This window comes from Hemiscyllium ocellatum, chromosome 39 (assembly GCF_020745735.1).
Source record: "Hemiscyllium ocellatum isolate sHemOce1 chromosome 39, sHemOce1.pat.X.cur, whole genome shotgun sequence".
Taxonomy (NCBI): Eukaryota; Metazoa; Chordata; class Chondrichthyes; order Orectolobiformes; family Hemiscylliidae; genus Hemiscyllium; species Hemiscyllium ocellatum.
The window spans coordinates 10,529,652-10,545,638 of NC_083439.1; the positions used below are offsets into that span (position 1 = coordinate 10,529,652).

At 36.0% G+C, this 15,987-nt stretch overlaps 2 protein-coding genes across 4 annotated transcripts in view; both read left to right on the forward strand.

Moving 5' to 3' along the window:
• Nucleotides 1–8,575, forward strand: part of ctc1 (CTS telomere maintenance complex component 1) — a 78,323-nt gene extending 69,748 nt beyond the window's left edge. Inside the window, exon 24 of the mRNA XM_060853173.1 lies at nucleotides 8,157–8,575. Within this exon, the coding sequence (XP_060709156.1) occupies nucleotides 8,157–8,302 (146 nt within the window). The 3' untranslated portion in view covers nucleotides 8,303–8,575. The remainder of the gene's footprint in view (nucleotides 1–8,156) is intronic.
• Nucleotides 8,576–13,216: 4,641 nt separating this feature from the next.
• The window catches only part of chd2 (chromodomain helicase DNA binding protein 2), a 97,249-nt gene continuing 94,478 nt past the window's right edge, over nucleotides 13,217–15,987 (forward strand). For all 3 annotated transcript variants that reach the window (XM_060853174.1, XM_060853175.1, XM_060853176.1), the window contains exons 1-2: nucleotides 13,217–13,888; nucleotides 14,122–14,387. In XM_060853174.1, coding sequence (XP_060709157.1) covers nucleotides 13,880–13,888; nucleotides 14,122–14,387 — 275 coding nt within the window. In that variant the 5' untranslated portion in view covers nucleotides 13,217–13,879. The remainder of the gene's footprint in view (nucleotides 13,889–14,121; nucleotides 14,388–15,987) is intronic.

The window sequence follows — 15,987 nt, forward strand, 5'->3', positions numbered from 1 at the left end:
CTGAGATTTGAATCCATTTTTGAAAAAAGCTAGCCTAATGGCAACTGTATCATTGTAAAAAAAAGTCTCATTCACCCATTGCCTTTAGGAAAGTAAATTGGCCATTGCCATGTGATTCTAGTCCCACAGCATTGTGGTTGATTCTTAAATGCCCTTTGGGTAATTAGGGATGGATAATACTGTAAATGCTGGCCCAGTTGTGCTCATGTTCTGTGAAAAAATCTCTTCATAGCTTTTTCCCTTCATATATCAGTTCCCAATCCTATAACATTCTGAAATTGTGCCTTCTTACAACTCTGACCCCATCTTCTTTTTCTCACCACCATTCTTGAATGTGCCTTTGCTTTTATTCCTTCATAAGATGTGAGTATTGCTGGCTAGGTCAACACTTTGCCTCCTGTCCCTTGAACAAAGGGGCTGCCTAAAGCACATCAGAGGGGCAGTTTGGAATCAATAGCAATGCTGTGGGTCCAGAGTCGCACATAGGTTAGACCAAGAAATCCTAAAGGGAATTAGGAAACAAGACATGTTTTTACTCCAACTTGTGGCCATTAGGCTAGCTTTTTATTTAAGATTTAATTACATGAGGCAGTTTTCCTTCTCTAAAGAGACATTAGTGAATCAGATGAAGGATTAGAAAAATTGATCATTTCATGATCACTGTTTCAGCTTCCAGCTGCCATGGTAGGATTTGAGCCCATCATGCCCGCAGACCATTAGCCTGGGTCTCACTACTGGTCTCCTACATAACCATTACGCCATCTTCTTTCCCCAGTGGTCAGTGTCTGAAGTGCTGAAATCCCTTCCTGAAATCTCTTCATATCTGCACCCCACTTGTTGAGCTTGCTTTTTAAAATCTACCTCTTTAAGCTTATCATCCAGTCTCCTTTGGAACTTGCTGTCAAGTTTTGCGAGATCATGGCATATGATTAGCTCAGGGATGTGTTACTGTGCTAAAGGATCTTGATCAATTGAAATTGGTTTTGTAGATTATATTAAACTAGGTGGATTATGCTACCTGTGAGTCAAGGTTAACACTTGGTTCAGGAAGCAGCTTTTGTTGCCACGATAACAAAGCAAGTTTATGAACGGAAATCATATTTTTAGGAATAAGTCCATGTCCACTGACCCAAGAGATAACAATGCAATAGAATTACCAGCTGACATGTTAGTATTTGTAATATGTAATATTGTAGTATTATAGGTTGTGCTGTTCAGATTTAGATTTTGGATGTGTTGTAGGAGAATATCATCCAATTTAGGTGACTAGGTATTTGTATGTTTGGGAAAACCGAGAAAATGGCATTCCATTGCTTATCTTGTGCACCATCTTAGCAAGTCAGACGGTGTCCGGAGCAGGTTTCTTTTGATTAACTTATAGAAAGTTTGGGTTGAAAGTCCTCCTTCCGTTCTCTCTTTATGCTAGTGCTAGAATCTCTGCAGAATTGATCTACTCTTAATTTACTTTTGTTAATTTCCTAACATTTCAATGCAACATTCTTGATTTTCTAATTTTTCTTTTAAATGACATTGATTTCAACGGTGTCTCAAACTGATCTTTTCTTTTATCGTATCTAGGTACTTAATGTTCATAGAATAACTCATGAATTTCAGTCACTTTGTAAGCACAGGCAATATCTATTTTGTGCATGATCGGCTATAACAAATATTTAAATAACTAATCATCTAAGTGTTGTTTTGAGGTTGTAAACCTGGCTCAGATGTTAGGAGATCTCCCTGTTCTTTTTCAGATAGCATTACAGGAATGCTGATGTCTGTTTGAGCCTTGCTTTAATGAGCCATGCATAGGATAAATGCTGCACTCAAGATCCAACTTAAGATTATACATTCAAATTTTGGAAAGGATCTTGATCTTACAATCTCAAACAAGTGTGCTACAATTGAGCCAAGTTGATATATTGATTTTAATCACTTTCTGTTGGTTCTTGGTCTGGAGAAATAAAACTTTTCTTAAAATCTCCACTTTTTTTCCCTTATAGGACTTATTTTGGATTTTAGCCCCTTGTTGCTGAACTATTAAATATAATATTGTGACAAGAGAAATAAGTTCAATCCATTTCTGTTTGATCTTCCACATAGTGATGTTTGTTCAGTTAGTTGACTCTCTAAATTTAATTAATATTGTGCTCACCCTCATGTCATTCTAGTGAATTTGTTATGTATTCCATGGCTACAATATATTTTTCATGATAGAATTATCAAATGCTTTATCTGTAATGTAACATTATTTCCTTGCAATTGTATCTCAAAACCGCAAATTTTATTTTCTTGCAGTACTTCTACCTGCTGTTCCATTATTTTCAGAACTTGTATCTGGTTTTCTCTGCTATCTTCTCTGTTGATAATCTGCCAATTAAATATATATATTTACACCTTCTCCCTTTCTAAAACCTCGTTCAGATTAAACAAATCTGAAGTGCATTTTCCATCTCTCTACCCAGTCTCTTGACTTGTCACTGCACTTTGTAATCTCTCCTGTTTTCTTCCTGTCAGTTCAATGTGTCAAACCAGTTGTAGATTGGGAGAACAGGGTTCAAGTGGAGGTTCCAGAGACTGAAATGGAAAACAAAAAATCCAACTATCTGTTCACTCTCCTTCACTCTTCCCTTTGCGTCTTAATCATTGTAACAAATCTCTGCTTGAACATTTATATGCAGTGCGTGCACAGCATTTCTGTTAGTTATATTCATGCAGATTTGTGTGTTGTCTGATTTTTATGGAAGGGGAATAAAATACTTCAGAAGGATTTTTATCTGCTTAAATGAACACACTCTGTTCTGGTGGTCTTTTGCATGACCAGATTATAAACCAGCCCTCTTCTGAATACCAGGTTTTTTTGAAATGAGAACAGACTTACCCTTTGTAGATTCTTTCTTCCTTCTCGACCTGAAGCAATTGACTTTGTTTTCTATCTGAAGACATTGAGAGCCCTTTGCATGTAGCCATTCTTATAATAAATGATGGCAGGCAGTTCACCAAATTCTATCCACAAATTATGTATGTGTGTATTTTTCAAAAGAGCCCACAGAGTATTAACATAGAGAGGGAGTGTTGCCAAACTTTATTCCCTACAGTGTGATTGGTGGCATGGCTACTGCTAAAGAGCAGATCAGCACGATAGACTGACAGTCAAAGCCAGAAGGTGTTACCTATTTCAATTGTTACCTATTCAATGAAAGTGTTAGCTTTCATTGCTGGGGAGGAGCTGAGTGAAACTTGATACAATCTTTGACATTTTGCAACTTGGGTCTGCCATAATGATCAGTTATTACTTCTGTAGGGTTATTTTGCTGTAATAGCTTCTGATTAGTATTCAAGCACTAGGGTTTTTTCCTCTTGCTTTTCTTTTGCGCTTATTGGTGTCTTTTCTATAACTCAAACCAGCACAGCAGGGAGAGGATAGAATTTACAACTTCAACTTCCTTTAAGCTGCTCAGCACAATTGTAATAAGAACAGGATGTATATGACCTCATGCCCAAGCAGTATCCATATAAGTAAAATCTTACTATAATGAGGTGTGGACATCTGTTTTGCATTGGCTTTTCATATGTTGGTGCTGCTTCAAAATTAGTTATATCTATATTGTGGTTACACTGAGTTGTTTCATCCTCTTTGATGTCAGTTTACCACATACATGTGATATTGCAAATTTTTACTTCCTGGCGTTCAACATTCTCTGTTAAATGTTTTGAGAGTCCAAAACATTGCAAATCCTATTTGTTAACATAGTGTCTTAATGCAGTGTCTGTATCTGTGGCAAGTATAATAGAACATTCCTTGCTGACATAAAAGAGAGAGTATGAAGCACTTTCCATTCGAGCATTGTAACTTGTTTATGTAGATTAAGAACAAAGCTAAACATGTAGATTGGATCCAATGGATGGACCTCTTTGAAGAGGTCATCTCATATGCTTGTTGGGCATAGTCAGTTGGCATAGCCTGTGTATTTGATGCCATTAGCCTTGATCAACTTCTGTTATGTCATAATGAGTTGGACAGTAAGAAGGGAGAGGAACTTTTTTTAAAAAGGTGTATGCATTATATGGCATTGGTTGGATATGTTGGTTTTGAGTTAGCACGTTTCATAATGTTGTGCTGTTTTAGAATGGGCTGGTGTGAATAAATGATTTCTTTCACCAACTGGTGCAGCCATTCATGGGATGAAGTGGAGTGATTTATGTTCTCCATGTTTTACCACCAAAATAGTGACCACTTCCAAAGTTTTGTGACTGAGAGTCATGCCAACACATTATCAACTTCAGAAAGGTCTCCCTTTATTTTATGTTGGCATTCCCAGTGAAACGGTTTCTTGACTCTCTATTGAACCGTGCCCCTGTAGCATCTTATTTAAAAAATGTTCTCAAATTAGGTGAGATCTGCTCCTTTGTTACAAATACCTTGCTACTGAGTGTTCTGATGCTAATATTCCCTTAATCTCTGCAGTGGTAGTTCATAGAGGTTGAATGTGATCCCTGTGGATGGCACTCAAACACAATCAAATAGTTTAGATCTGGGTCTCACCTTTTTAGCAAAAAGAAATTGTACTCTTTCCCCTATTTTAAATATACTGTCTTCCTTTTGTTCATTCTACCAGCTCATGCTTGCAGCTTTCGTTTATGCCTAGTTAATTTTAAAAAACGTTCTTGAACCCCGTTTTCATTCTTTACTACTTACTCTTTAAATACATTCGATCCTCCAATCACTCGAGATATATACTCTTAATTGCTTCTCTAAAGCATTGGTAAAAGGAACTTGGTAATATTGTAGTTTTTTTCAATTTTGCATTGCCATATTTGTTCAAAAAATGAAAGTCCGTTTGAATGAGATATTGATTCTGATTTGAGTCTGATTTTAGAAGCATAGCACCTCCTGAAAAATCTGAAGACCGTCTGATTTTATGAGTGGAAATTTCACTAGCAGTGGTACATTCAGTTCCATTGGTGTAATAATGCTGCATTATAATCCAAAAGCATTCCCTTGTAGGTGTGCACTTTTCAAATGGCTTGGTTAAACCTGTTTTTATTTTAATTAGAATCCATTAGCTAATAGTAATTTATTAATAAGTTTTTAGAATCACAGCTTAAGTTATTTACTTTGACTCTTTATTACTTGAAAGTGAAGCTTATCTGGTATTTAAGTTTTCTTTTGTTAAACTTTAGAACTCCTATGATGCAGCTAACATATCCACTATTGAGGGGCAATTGACCATTGTCAGAAATGTAAACCACTACAATGATCCTTTTTACTTGGCGATAATCCACTTATCCCCTTTTTCTGAAGTTATTAATTGATGGAAGAGTTAGAGGGGAATAACAAATCTAAAACACTTTTCACTCTCCAGCTGTTTTTTCATAACTTTTTATCTTTTGCTAATTATTCAATATTTTTAAAAATAAACATTGGTCTTTGCCTTTACTACTGCCTGTGATGAAACATTTCATGTTCTGTAATATTGAACAGTGCATTCTTACTGCTTTGATTATAAATTAATATTCATTTATTACCACTTTCCAAAAAGATTATTTGAATTCATTATACCAAAACAAAAATCTTAAAAACCTCAACTTAAGCCTCATAATCTTCTCTTCTGCAATGCAACTTGCCCTATTATTTCAAATTTTTCCCCTAATATAGTTTCCTGTCCTTTTCTTATCCTTGTTTCCTGGAAGCTTTCTGACTTTAATGGCTTTGCTTGAGTGGCCAGAACATCTCCGTATTAGCTTTACAAGGTAAGTTAGTCATTGCTTTAAGTTTCCTTGTCTTCTTTTTCCTTAAAATAGGAACTTCAGACAAGTATGTTTTGGTGCTTTTTTTTAAGAAAGGGAAATTAAACAGGAAATAAACTAATCTTTTTACTTGAGGACCTTGTAATGGGAAGGATGAATGAGATGCCAGAGAGCAATGACCCATCTGAAAGAGCAACTACCTAGTCTGATTTGCTGTTCTTTTTGCTGTCCCCTTGTGAAGCTAGTGAAAATAACCCATGATTTAAGTAAGAGCATGTTAAAAGATGCACCAAAAAACAGACAATTAGTTTAAAAGATCATAATTTTAAAATGCCAACAGTAACTGAAGAAACCGTAAGAAACAAACAAGAGTAAATTAGTAGTTGGCGGCCAGCAACAACTATTCAAAGATGCATTAGTTATGAATTCTGTGAAGGTTGAAGGCGAAAGAGGTTCTTCTTTAAAACATAAATTGGTGGAATTAAGATGAGGAAATGGGTCTAATCAGACATTTTGCTCAGTATTGATCACATGTCAGATGTAGTTTTTTTTAGTCTAATTGACTTACTCTGAATAAGTGCTTGTCTTTGAATCATGTTGAAATTGCTATAAAGTTGCGATTCAAATAACATCAGTTAGTGAGACAGAATTAAGTACTGTGTTTCGGGGTAGTCTTTACATAAGTAGTTATCTTGATTGTTTTGAATAGATGGGAATGTAGTCGGCAGCTGTGGTTAAGTACCTTTTTGCCCTCTCCAATAGGGAAGCAGTTTTCCAATGATTTCTGATCACCTTTTAACTGAAAGTTGTTGGTTCCATAGGAATTTGTCAAAAGTGCAGTTAGCTCTTAGTCTGAATGTCAAGTCTTCATTTAGTGTTGTTGAGTTTTTAGTTTGATACGAAGAAAATGCTGGTCATTTTCTGCATTATGTAGAAGATGTTTTTTCCATTGTAGTCGAGTTTTGAAGTAGTTACAGAGCAAGGTTCTCTACTGAATTTTTGATTGTTAAAAGAAAAAAAATAGATTAAAGAATCAAAATCATTGAATAAGGGCAGGTGCTGTGAAACTGCAAATACATTTCATGTTCCATCCATATTTTGAGGTTCATTTACAGTGTACAGAGCCACTGATTTGGAAGGTACATTGGAGCATCCAAATGGAGGTTGGATTGATGTCTGTGATTTTTCAATTCCTGAGATCCTGATGATGATGGGTTGCTAAATGTCTTTGCTTTTGGATTATTCCCACATCTATTTATCCATGTTTACAGAGCAGCATTGTCACAGTCCTCAGAGGTTATTTTCCACATGTATATGCTTTAATTTGTGGTGGAAAATAATTCATATGAAGGGAAAATCTTCTGTTATGATTTCTTTCCCTTCATCTAAAGAAACAGCACCACAAAATACTACATTAGTGAAACAACAGCTGTAATCAGGTTCACCTGTTTTGCAAGTAAAAATACTGTGAAACGTCACATTGTATGGATTGGTGCTGTCATGGAGCAAAAGGTTTTGCAAGAGTATTTAGGACCTGTGGTAAATTTTGCATTGTAGGATTCAATAAAAAGTTAATTATGTCTAAATTGTGACATTGTTATAGAGCTGTTTAATGTCACTTCAGCAATTCTGAATCCAACAAATTTACAGATAATCGAGAATTGATATTTGACAAGGCCTGGCTTGTTTGGTGACTTTTTGAGCAATTGAGGTCAAAAATGTTAATGTTTTGCAAACATGTTGCAGTATACGTTTATATTATTTGTATGATGTGGACCTGGTAGAGAGATCCAATGGTTTAGGTTAAAGATGAGTTCAAATTTGATTTGGTTTAGTTTGAATGCTGTTTTCCATTACAGAAATATAGTAGATAAGTTTGCTTCCGAAATATTTAAGTTTGAATAATTGTGTTTTTTTTTGTATTTATAATATTGCAACTTAAGATGTTACATGGTTTATTTCACCGTTTTCTGAAATGTGGTTATCTTGAATGGAAATTTACAATAAGTAGTTATCTTGATTGTTTTGAATAATTCATGTTGCTCTGATATAATTTTGAATACCATAAAATATGGTAACACTGTGGTAACCGGAAGTTAATGCAAATCCAAAATGGAGATGTAATGTGTTAATTTTACTCTACAAGGTAAGGTGTTCAAGTATTACAAAACTAAATACTTAACCTACATATCACCCTTTTTGGATAGGCTGATTGCAGACACAAAAAAAAACTTAGGTTCAGTCAGAACAGAAAATACCTTTTTGTCTTATACTTTCAAAGAAATATAGAACTTATCTGTCATGGAGTGCAGGATGAGCTAGACATTGCAGGTAAAGTTTAAGTAAGTGTTGTTCTTCTGCAATGCCAATATCATACCAATACCAAGATTTTCTCTTTCCTAAAAAAGAAACCTTTCAACTGAGGACATTCTCATGTGGAGACCACCAATATATGACCAAGATGACACCCGCTTTGTCTTTGACTTGTTTGGACATAAAGGAAGTGGATTATCGAAAGCTTTGCCATTTGGCAAATGATAGACTGATCCAATAGTATCGTTATTTAAGTGCATCAACTATGCAACTGTAGAACAAGAAATAATCCCTCAAGTGAATCAAGAGATTTGATGTTGATGTTTACAAAAGCATTGCAAGCTGTGAAAATAATTTTTGTACTACTGCCTATTGAGAAAAATACCTTTTTATCAAATTGATTTTAAACTGACTCGTTTAACGATATTCCACTGCAAAGCAATACTTTAAATTATGATTTATATTTTTAAAATAAACTTCATTATATTAAAATAATTAGTATTTTAGCCTGTAAGATACTTATTTTGATATAATTATTTGACCTCTATTTGTATATAATTCTTTATTTTCAAAATAAATTTATTTTATTTCAAGATAATTGGTTGTGTGCTTTTTTTCTTGTTGCTTTAAATTACTCTTCCACAAACATTTTCACAATGGGTACATAAGATTTCTATGGAATAATTTAATAAATGTGCACCTCAACATATTAAGGATAATCATTGTGATTGGTGGTGAAAGTTTTATCATGTCAGGAAGAGTCATTTTTGACCTAGTATTATTAAAATTGAGTTAATTGTAGCAAAATACTATTTTACTACTTTTTTAGTCGTTTTTAATTTTCCTGACATCATCTTTTTTGTTGTCGGTTCCCGTTTTAGACTATCTAAAAGCCCCACCCCCACCCCAAAATGTTGATTGTCTCACCATTGTAGAAGAATACCTTCTCAGGAAATGAAATTTGTCTGAGAGCTATAGTTTAGAGTTAAGTAAACTTTAGAGTTAAATGCTGCCATTGAATGATGTTGGATTAACTTACTATAACAAGCATAATTGTTCCAGACTTCCAGAATTATAATTTTGATTTGCGCTTTGTTTGAATGTGACCTGGATATGTCTGTACTTTTCAAATTTCAATCTTTGACTAATTCACGTTTTTCCCCTCTCCTCAGTAGACAGAATCATAGCGATGTCCAGCACAGAAACACATCCTTCGGTTCAACTCGTCTATGCCAACCAAATATCCTAAATCTCGTCCCATTTGTCAGCATTTGGCCCATATCTCTCTCTCAAACCCTTCCTATTCCTATCCATCCAGATGTCTTTTAAATTTTGTAATTGTACCAGCCTCCACCACCTTGTAAGGCAACTCATTCTGTACACAGACCACCTCTGCATGAAAAAGTTGCCCCTTAGTACCCTTTTAAATCTTTCCCCTCTCATTTTATACCTATGCCTTCTAGTTTTGGACTCTCCCACCCATGGCTATTTATGCTATCTATGTCCCTCATGATTTTATATAACTCCTATAAGGTTACCCCTCAGTCTCCAATACTCCTGAGAAATAGCCCCAGCCTATTCAGCCTCTCCCTGTACCTCTGGCAGCATCCTTGTAAATCTTTTCTGAACTCTTTCAAGTTTCATAACATCCTTCGTATAGGGAGATTGTAATTGCATGCAGCATTGCAAACTTGGCCTGACCAATATCCTGTACAGTCGCAGCATGACTCCCAACTCCTATTCTGTATGCACTGACCAATAAAGGCAAGCATACCAAACGTTGTCTTCATTATTGTCTTACTGCGATTCCACTTTCAAGGAACTAAGAACCTGCACTTCAATGTTTTTGTTCAACAAAACTCTAGGACTCTACCATTAAGTGTATAAGTCCTTTCCTGATTTGCCTTTCCAAATGCAGCACTTCATATTTACCTAAACTGAACTTCATCTGCCACTCCTCAGCCCATTTGGCCCATCTGATCAAGAGCCCATTGTCCTTGGAAGTAACCTTCTCTATGACTTCTGACAAATCCTGAAAAGTGCTGAGATCAATGCTAGTAAAAGAAAAACTTGCATTTAAAACAGTGAAGTATCTTTGGCTGTGCTCCTTACTTTGCATTTCTGGTGTGTACTAATCAGAAGAGAAGGGATTTGATTGTCCTGTGAATTGTCTTGTTTAGTGGAATACTTGTGAACTTTGGCAGTGTTGTAACCCGAGGTTTCATTGCTCCATAATATGTAGTGTGACAACTACTCTCTCCCAAATAGAAGTAACGTTGGAGAGGCACACTGTCTGTATTTTGGGTGAGACATTGTCATCTTCAGTGGGGAAAAACTATCTGATATTGACCTTGAATTCATGCAAACATCTTAATATCCCACCTTTTCTTTCCAGTATCTTTTAGGATTTTTTGATAGTTTAAGATCTATATCAAGCCACAAATAGTGTATCAGTGAATAAATGGCTTTTTATTGAGATTTGTATATTATAGCAATGTGCCAAAAGTGTAACTAACTGATTTAATGTATACAACTGAGAAAAGCTGTCTAATTTTTGGATCACCTTAGATCAGATTTGTTTGGGTAAAATATACTGTCATTCATAAGGATTGTAACATATTTGAAATTTTGAGGATTATTGATTTTGAACAAGTATTCAGCAAAGGAGTTCATAGTTTGCAATGTTAATTGTGAAAATATGAAGTAGTTATGCAGAGGTGCTGGTTTGCTGCTCAAGTTCTTTCATGTAACAATGAAAAATATTAGCTATGAACGGTTTTTAGTGATATCAAATAATACTGGCTGGTTGACCACTGATATATTGCAGAGCAGGATTAGTCAAATTTGCTTTGAAATTCTTCAAAAAGTATATAAGCATTATATTGTCAGAGACAAAAGAGTGAGGTCAAAACTTTTGTCTATTAATGCCTTAAAAGAGAATCCATAGAGATGTACAGCATGGAAATAGACCCTTCGGTTCAATTTGTCCATGCCGTCCAAATATCCCAATCCAATTCAGTCCCTTTATGCGACTACCTTTCACAACATAGGATGTAACAGTGTCTTCCAGCCAATTCAGTTCCTTTTCTCAAAGTGGTCTTACTGTAGTGGAAAAATGTATAATTGATGCAGAAATTGATCACCTCGCTTGTTGGAGTATTATTCAGTCTTTAAGTTTGGCAATGAGTTGAAAGTTGTCCATGGTAATTGAGATGCAGGGAAGTTAAATTAATTGGTTGAAGATTGTATGTTTTAGAAAACAAAAACCTGACTATGTTCAGTACATGTCTTTTTTTACTCTTACCAGAGGGAAATGAATTATCTAGCTAGTTCAATTTGATGCAATGTTTACCAACTGGGGTTCTAAATGAATCTGGTCTTGAAGAAAATGTCTTGAGGCTTGTTGTTACCTCCTAAGCAAAGTAATTGTAAATGATACAATGTACATGTTTAGAATCTGTACATGGGAAGAAAATGAAAACATTGTGTCTGCTCAGTCTTGCCTTCTGGATTTCCTTATGCAAATAGTGTTGTTAAAGCATTCAGAAATGGCTTTTGTTCTCACATAGAAATAACTTGTTGCCAGTTGTAGCTTTATATAAAGCTACCTGATCATCTAGAGGAAAATACTTGTCACAGCTAGAACATGTTACTGTTCTCAAACAGTTGAATCTTGGACAATTGTTCACCAACTGCCACTCTTAATAACCTGGAAGAAGACAGGAAGATAATAATTGATAAAATAGGACACTTGAAAGATAATGAGCATCTGGTGACCCTTTACCTCTGTGTGAAGAACTGTCCAGAAGATGGAACTTTCACTTGTTTGCAATGTTCAAACTGGGATGAATGGTCCATTGCTATGAAAATACCATGCCTGTGAACATCAGGAATTGATGCCATGCAATAGTAATCCTATGTAACTAATAAATGGATAATCAGTCTTTCGGCATGTGTTATTACAAGCTGCTTCAATCCAGTTTCATAGTTACCAGTGATGGATGAAGAACATTTCAAATCTCTTCATTAGTTGTACTTCAGATGTTGGAAAGACCAAGGATAAGTTGATTAATTTTTACCACCCCTGAACTGAAATTTATTAAGAAAGAAGATCCATGTGACATTTGTGATAAGTGATGCAAATGGAAATTTTCAACCGTGGATACCTATTTTGAGGAATCCACAGTAGTGAGTGGATGGCATTAATTGAATGTTCTGTTCTTGCCTATTTGCTTTTTTAAACTTGCATGGGTCACCCAATGGATTTACTCATAAAATGAGTTACCTTGCCAGTAACTAGTTGTGCAGCTTCTTTAAGGGCACATCTTTAGTTGGCATGAAGGAAATTGGATCAGTTGCTTTGTCAATTGCACCTAATGGAATGATGTCAATGTCATTGAGGATGCAACTGCTGCAGATGCATTATTTCTGTTGGCATTTCAATCTGTGGCCATGTAGATTGTTGATTTATTTTAGTTGCCACACAATGTCTGATCAGTTTGGGTATAATCTTTTGGATCTTTTCCATTTGTAAATCCAAGAGACTACAAGTAATCAGACTTTGTCCCCTTCGTGTTGGAGCATCTATGTTCAAATCATTGGGCTTATGAAATTTTAAGAAAATTCGGTTTGGTTTTTTGGGTTGGAGATGCAAGGAACGAATGATGATCTTTTGGAATATATTGCACAAAGAAAAAGAAAATGGAAGCCAACTAAGACCTAGTGTGAATTATTTCTAGAATATTCTTTGGTAGTGACATATAGGATATTTAATCATCATTTATGAATAGTTGAAGAAATGGCTAAAAATTCATAAGGAGGAGATTCATGTGATTGACCACTACTAAAAATGGAGTCCCCCCCCCCCCCCCCCGTTTTAATTCCACCTCTTACCCCCTCCCTCCAAATATAATGAAGATAATATCCTTGTAAATCCAGTTCCGGCCAGAGAAGGAAGTATTTTTCCATCCATGGAGGCATTTGAATTGTTGAAAGGACGAGGGGAGGGGAAAAAAGGAGACGTGACAAAGAATAGATTTGCTTAGGGAGGGAGGCCAAAGTTGCAAGTGGGCAGGGGAAGTAGACTGTATGTGTTACATTGGGGAGGGGGTGGGGTATTGGGGAGAGCTCCTCTTGGAGCTCAAGGTAGGGGCAACCCTGCTCCATTACCTTTTTTACGCCCTTGTGTGTTTTTTTGTTGTTGTTGTGTGCCAGGGGTGGGTCTTTTCACTTGGTCCATCACCTGAGTCCGGGGAAAATGTTGCAATTATTTCGCAGCGTCGTTGCTGTCAATCAAAGAGAGGGAAGGGAGCCTCAGAGCTGAGAAGAAGCTCTATGGCGGCGGTGGCTGGGTGAGATTCACTGCACTTCCAGTACACCTAATGCAACTTTTCCCCAACTTCACCGCGTTGCTCCAGCCAGACTGCGCCTCGATTCAGTGCAAACTCCCAGCAGAGGTGCTCTTCCAAGCGGGGCTGTGGAGAAACCCCGGCCGCTTTTCCCCCTTTTTTATTTGCTCTGTGTGTGTGTTTGTAGGAGAGAGAAAAAAAATCTTTTTTTCCGGCAAGCGGACCGATCCCAGATGTCGTTGTTTTTGAGCTTTGCAGACATGGCGCACCTCCATTTTTGAACGACTTTTTTTTGTGTTTTGTTTTTCTCCATCTCCCCAACACGCGAGAACCACCGATCAAAAGAAACAGGATGAAAAATCGCAGTTTTTAAGACTAATTGTTAGGGTTTTTAAGAGCAGCGAAAGCAGCTTTCGATTTAGCGAAGTTTAGTCGACGGAGCAGTGACTGGAACTCGAACCTCGAGATATATGGAACAGGTATGTTTACAGTCTTTATTGACCTTTATTTTATGAAATAAATCTTTTTAAATAGGCAATGTATTTATTTTGAAATTAGGATTGTCTGAGATGACGTAATTAAAATTATGCTGGTGTTTTGAGCCGTTTTTTAAGAGGATGGAAACAAAGCTGTGTTGCAAGTCTATTGGGGTTTTTAAAAAAAAATTAATTGCTCCCCTTTTTTCTTTTTTTAAAAAATTGTATTTCTGTAGACCTTGTCGGAGGCCGACAATGGTATTGAGTGTTTGAACAATGTCGATGCTGCGTCAGGGCTTTGCAACTCGACCAGCCAGCAGCTGACTCTGGTGGACTGTCTGCCTTCCACCAACTTTGACAGGGAAAATTTGCACTTAGGAACCCCACATCCACGTGCACCCAAGAACAAAACCGAGCCTCGAACCTTCCTTGATCCCAAAATGATGTCTAACGAGGATAAAAACCCCGAAGACGACGGATCAGACCGCAGCAATGCTTCCAGGTACGAGCTCTCGACTTTCTGTCCCATTTTTTGAGGGGGGCTTTGATCCACATTGTTACTTTAGAATCATTTATTCTCGACATCTAAAACAATTTTTTACAGTTTTTACCCAATCTTTAATCGATGACCTTGAGATTCCTAAAAAGCCCCACCCTGTTTTTTTCTCTCAGTTTCTCCAACTTATGATATGCCATTTGGGCCTATATTCAGCAATGGAAACACGATGTAAACCTACCGAGACCACTTTTATTGTTTATTTTATATTCTACCGAATATATTCTTTCCGTTCTTGTTGCTGTAGTAAGATGACCTTGTCATTGCTGTTGCTGCAATGCACCATTTTACTCACAATGCAGACTGGTTTGAGAATTTGAGGATTTGGTGTCCATAGTAAACCCATAGAAGTAAATTGTAGTAAATACACTACAAAAAGTTGTATGAATGAAAAAAAATTCATATTTATAGATAAATTAAGAAGTGCCTGTTGGAAAGTTGCTCCTTGGTCTATATTTTAATCACCACCATGCCATTTCAGTGTATGTCTTAGGGTATTTTGTAAATTTTTATCACAATTTGGCAAAAAGTTTACTATGCTTATGTCCCTACCTTCTGTATTGGAATAATATTGTATGTACCATATCCCTGGGTTACTACTTGTATGCTTCTATGCCCTGTATCTCTGAAATGCTTTTGTATTTCTCGAGGATGTTTATTATCTTAAATACATCTTTTAAACTTTATTATAACTGTTTTAATTACTTTGTAATATTCCATTCCCTTCAGATTCTGTATGTGGGTATTTAGGTTAATCTCATTACATTGGATAACATGGTCATGGAGCAAAAATTAGATATTTCTTGATAGCATTAAACAGTAGAAACTTTACCTTGGAAGATTCTATAACTTTTAATAATTGTTGAACTTTTAACAGGTCAATGGATGTTGTTGCCTACCAGACAACCTGGCCATAGATGGTCCTTTTAATTGAAAGGTGTTAACCTGGATTTAGAATTTTCTGTTTACTTGTAAACTTGTGGGTGTTATGAAAAATTGTCCTTTTAAAAATATGAATTTGCTGGCAGTTACCTTAGTTAAATTGACAGTATTTGAATTTCATTTGCTTAGACCTATGATTTAAGATTGAAGCATTGTAATATGGTGACATCTTCAAAAGATGTTCCACAATGGAAATATTTATTGCTTGCTGTTTTTAAAATATGATCATTGACTATTTTCTTTTCTCTGACATCAACATATTCCACTGCAAGTATCTTAAGTGGGATTGCAATAATTTACGTAAGGATGGACTTGGTCAACTGTTTAATAATTTATTTCAAGAACATGTATATAGTACTAGCAATGTTCATTTTTTTTCCCTTGAAGGTGATTTCAGTGAAACTAGTCTCTAGCTTTTGTTGGGGTTTGCTCTAGGTACACAGGTAGACCTTTCCATTGACTGGTCACCTGACTTTAAGCTTCAACCTCAGTTATGGTAGGATTGATCTTTGGTATGTTCTATGGCTGGTTTCACTGGACTAGAACAATTCAGTGCTAAACTAAGGCAACTTAATGGCTTGTTCACAAATGCACCATAGAAACC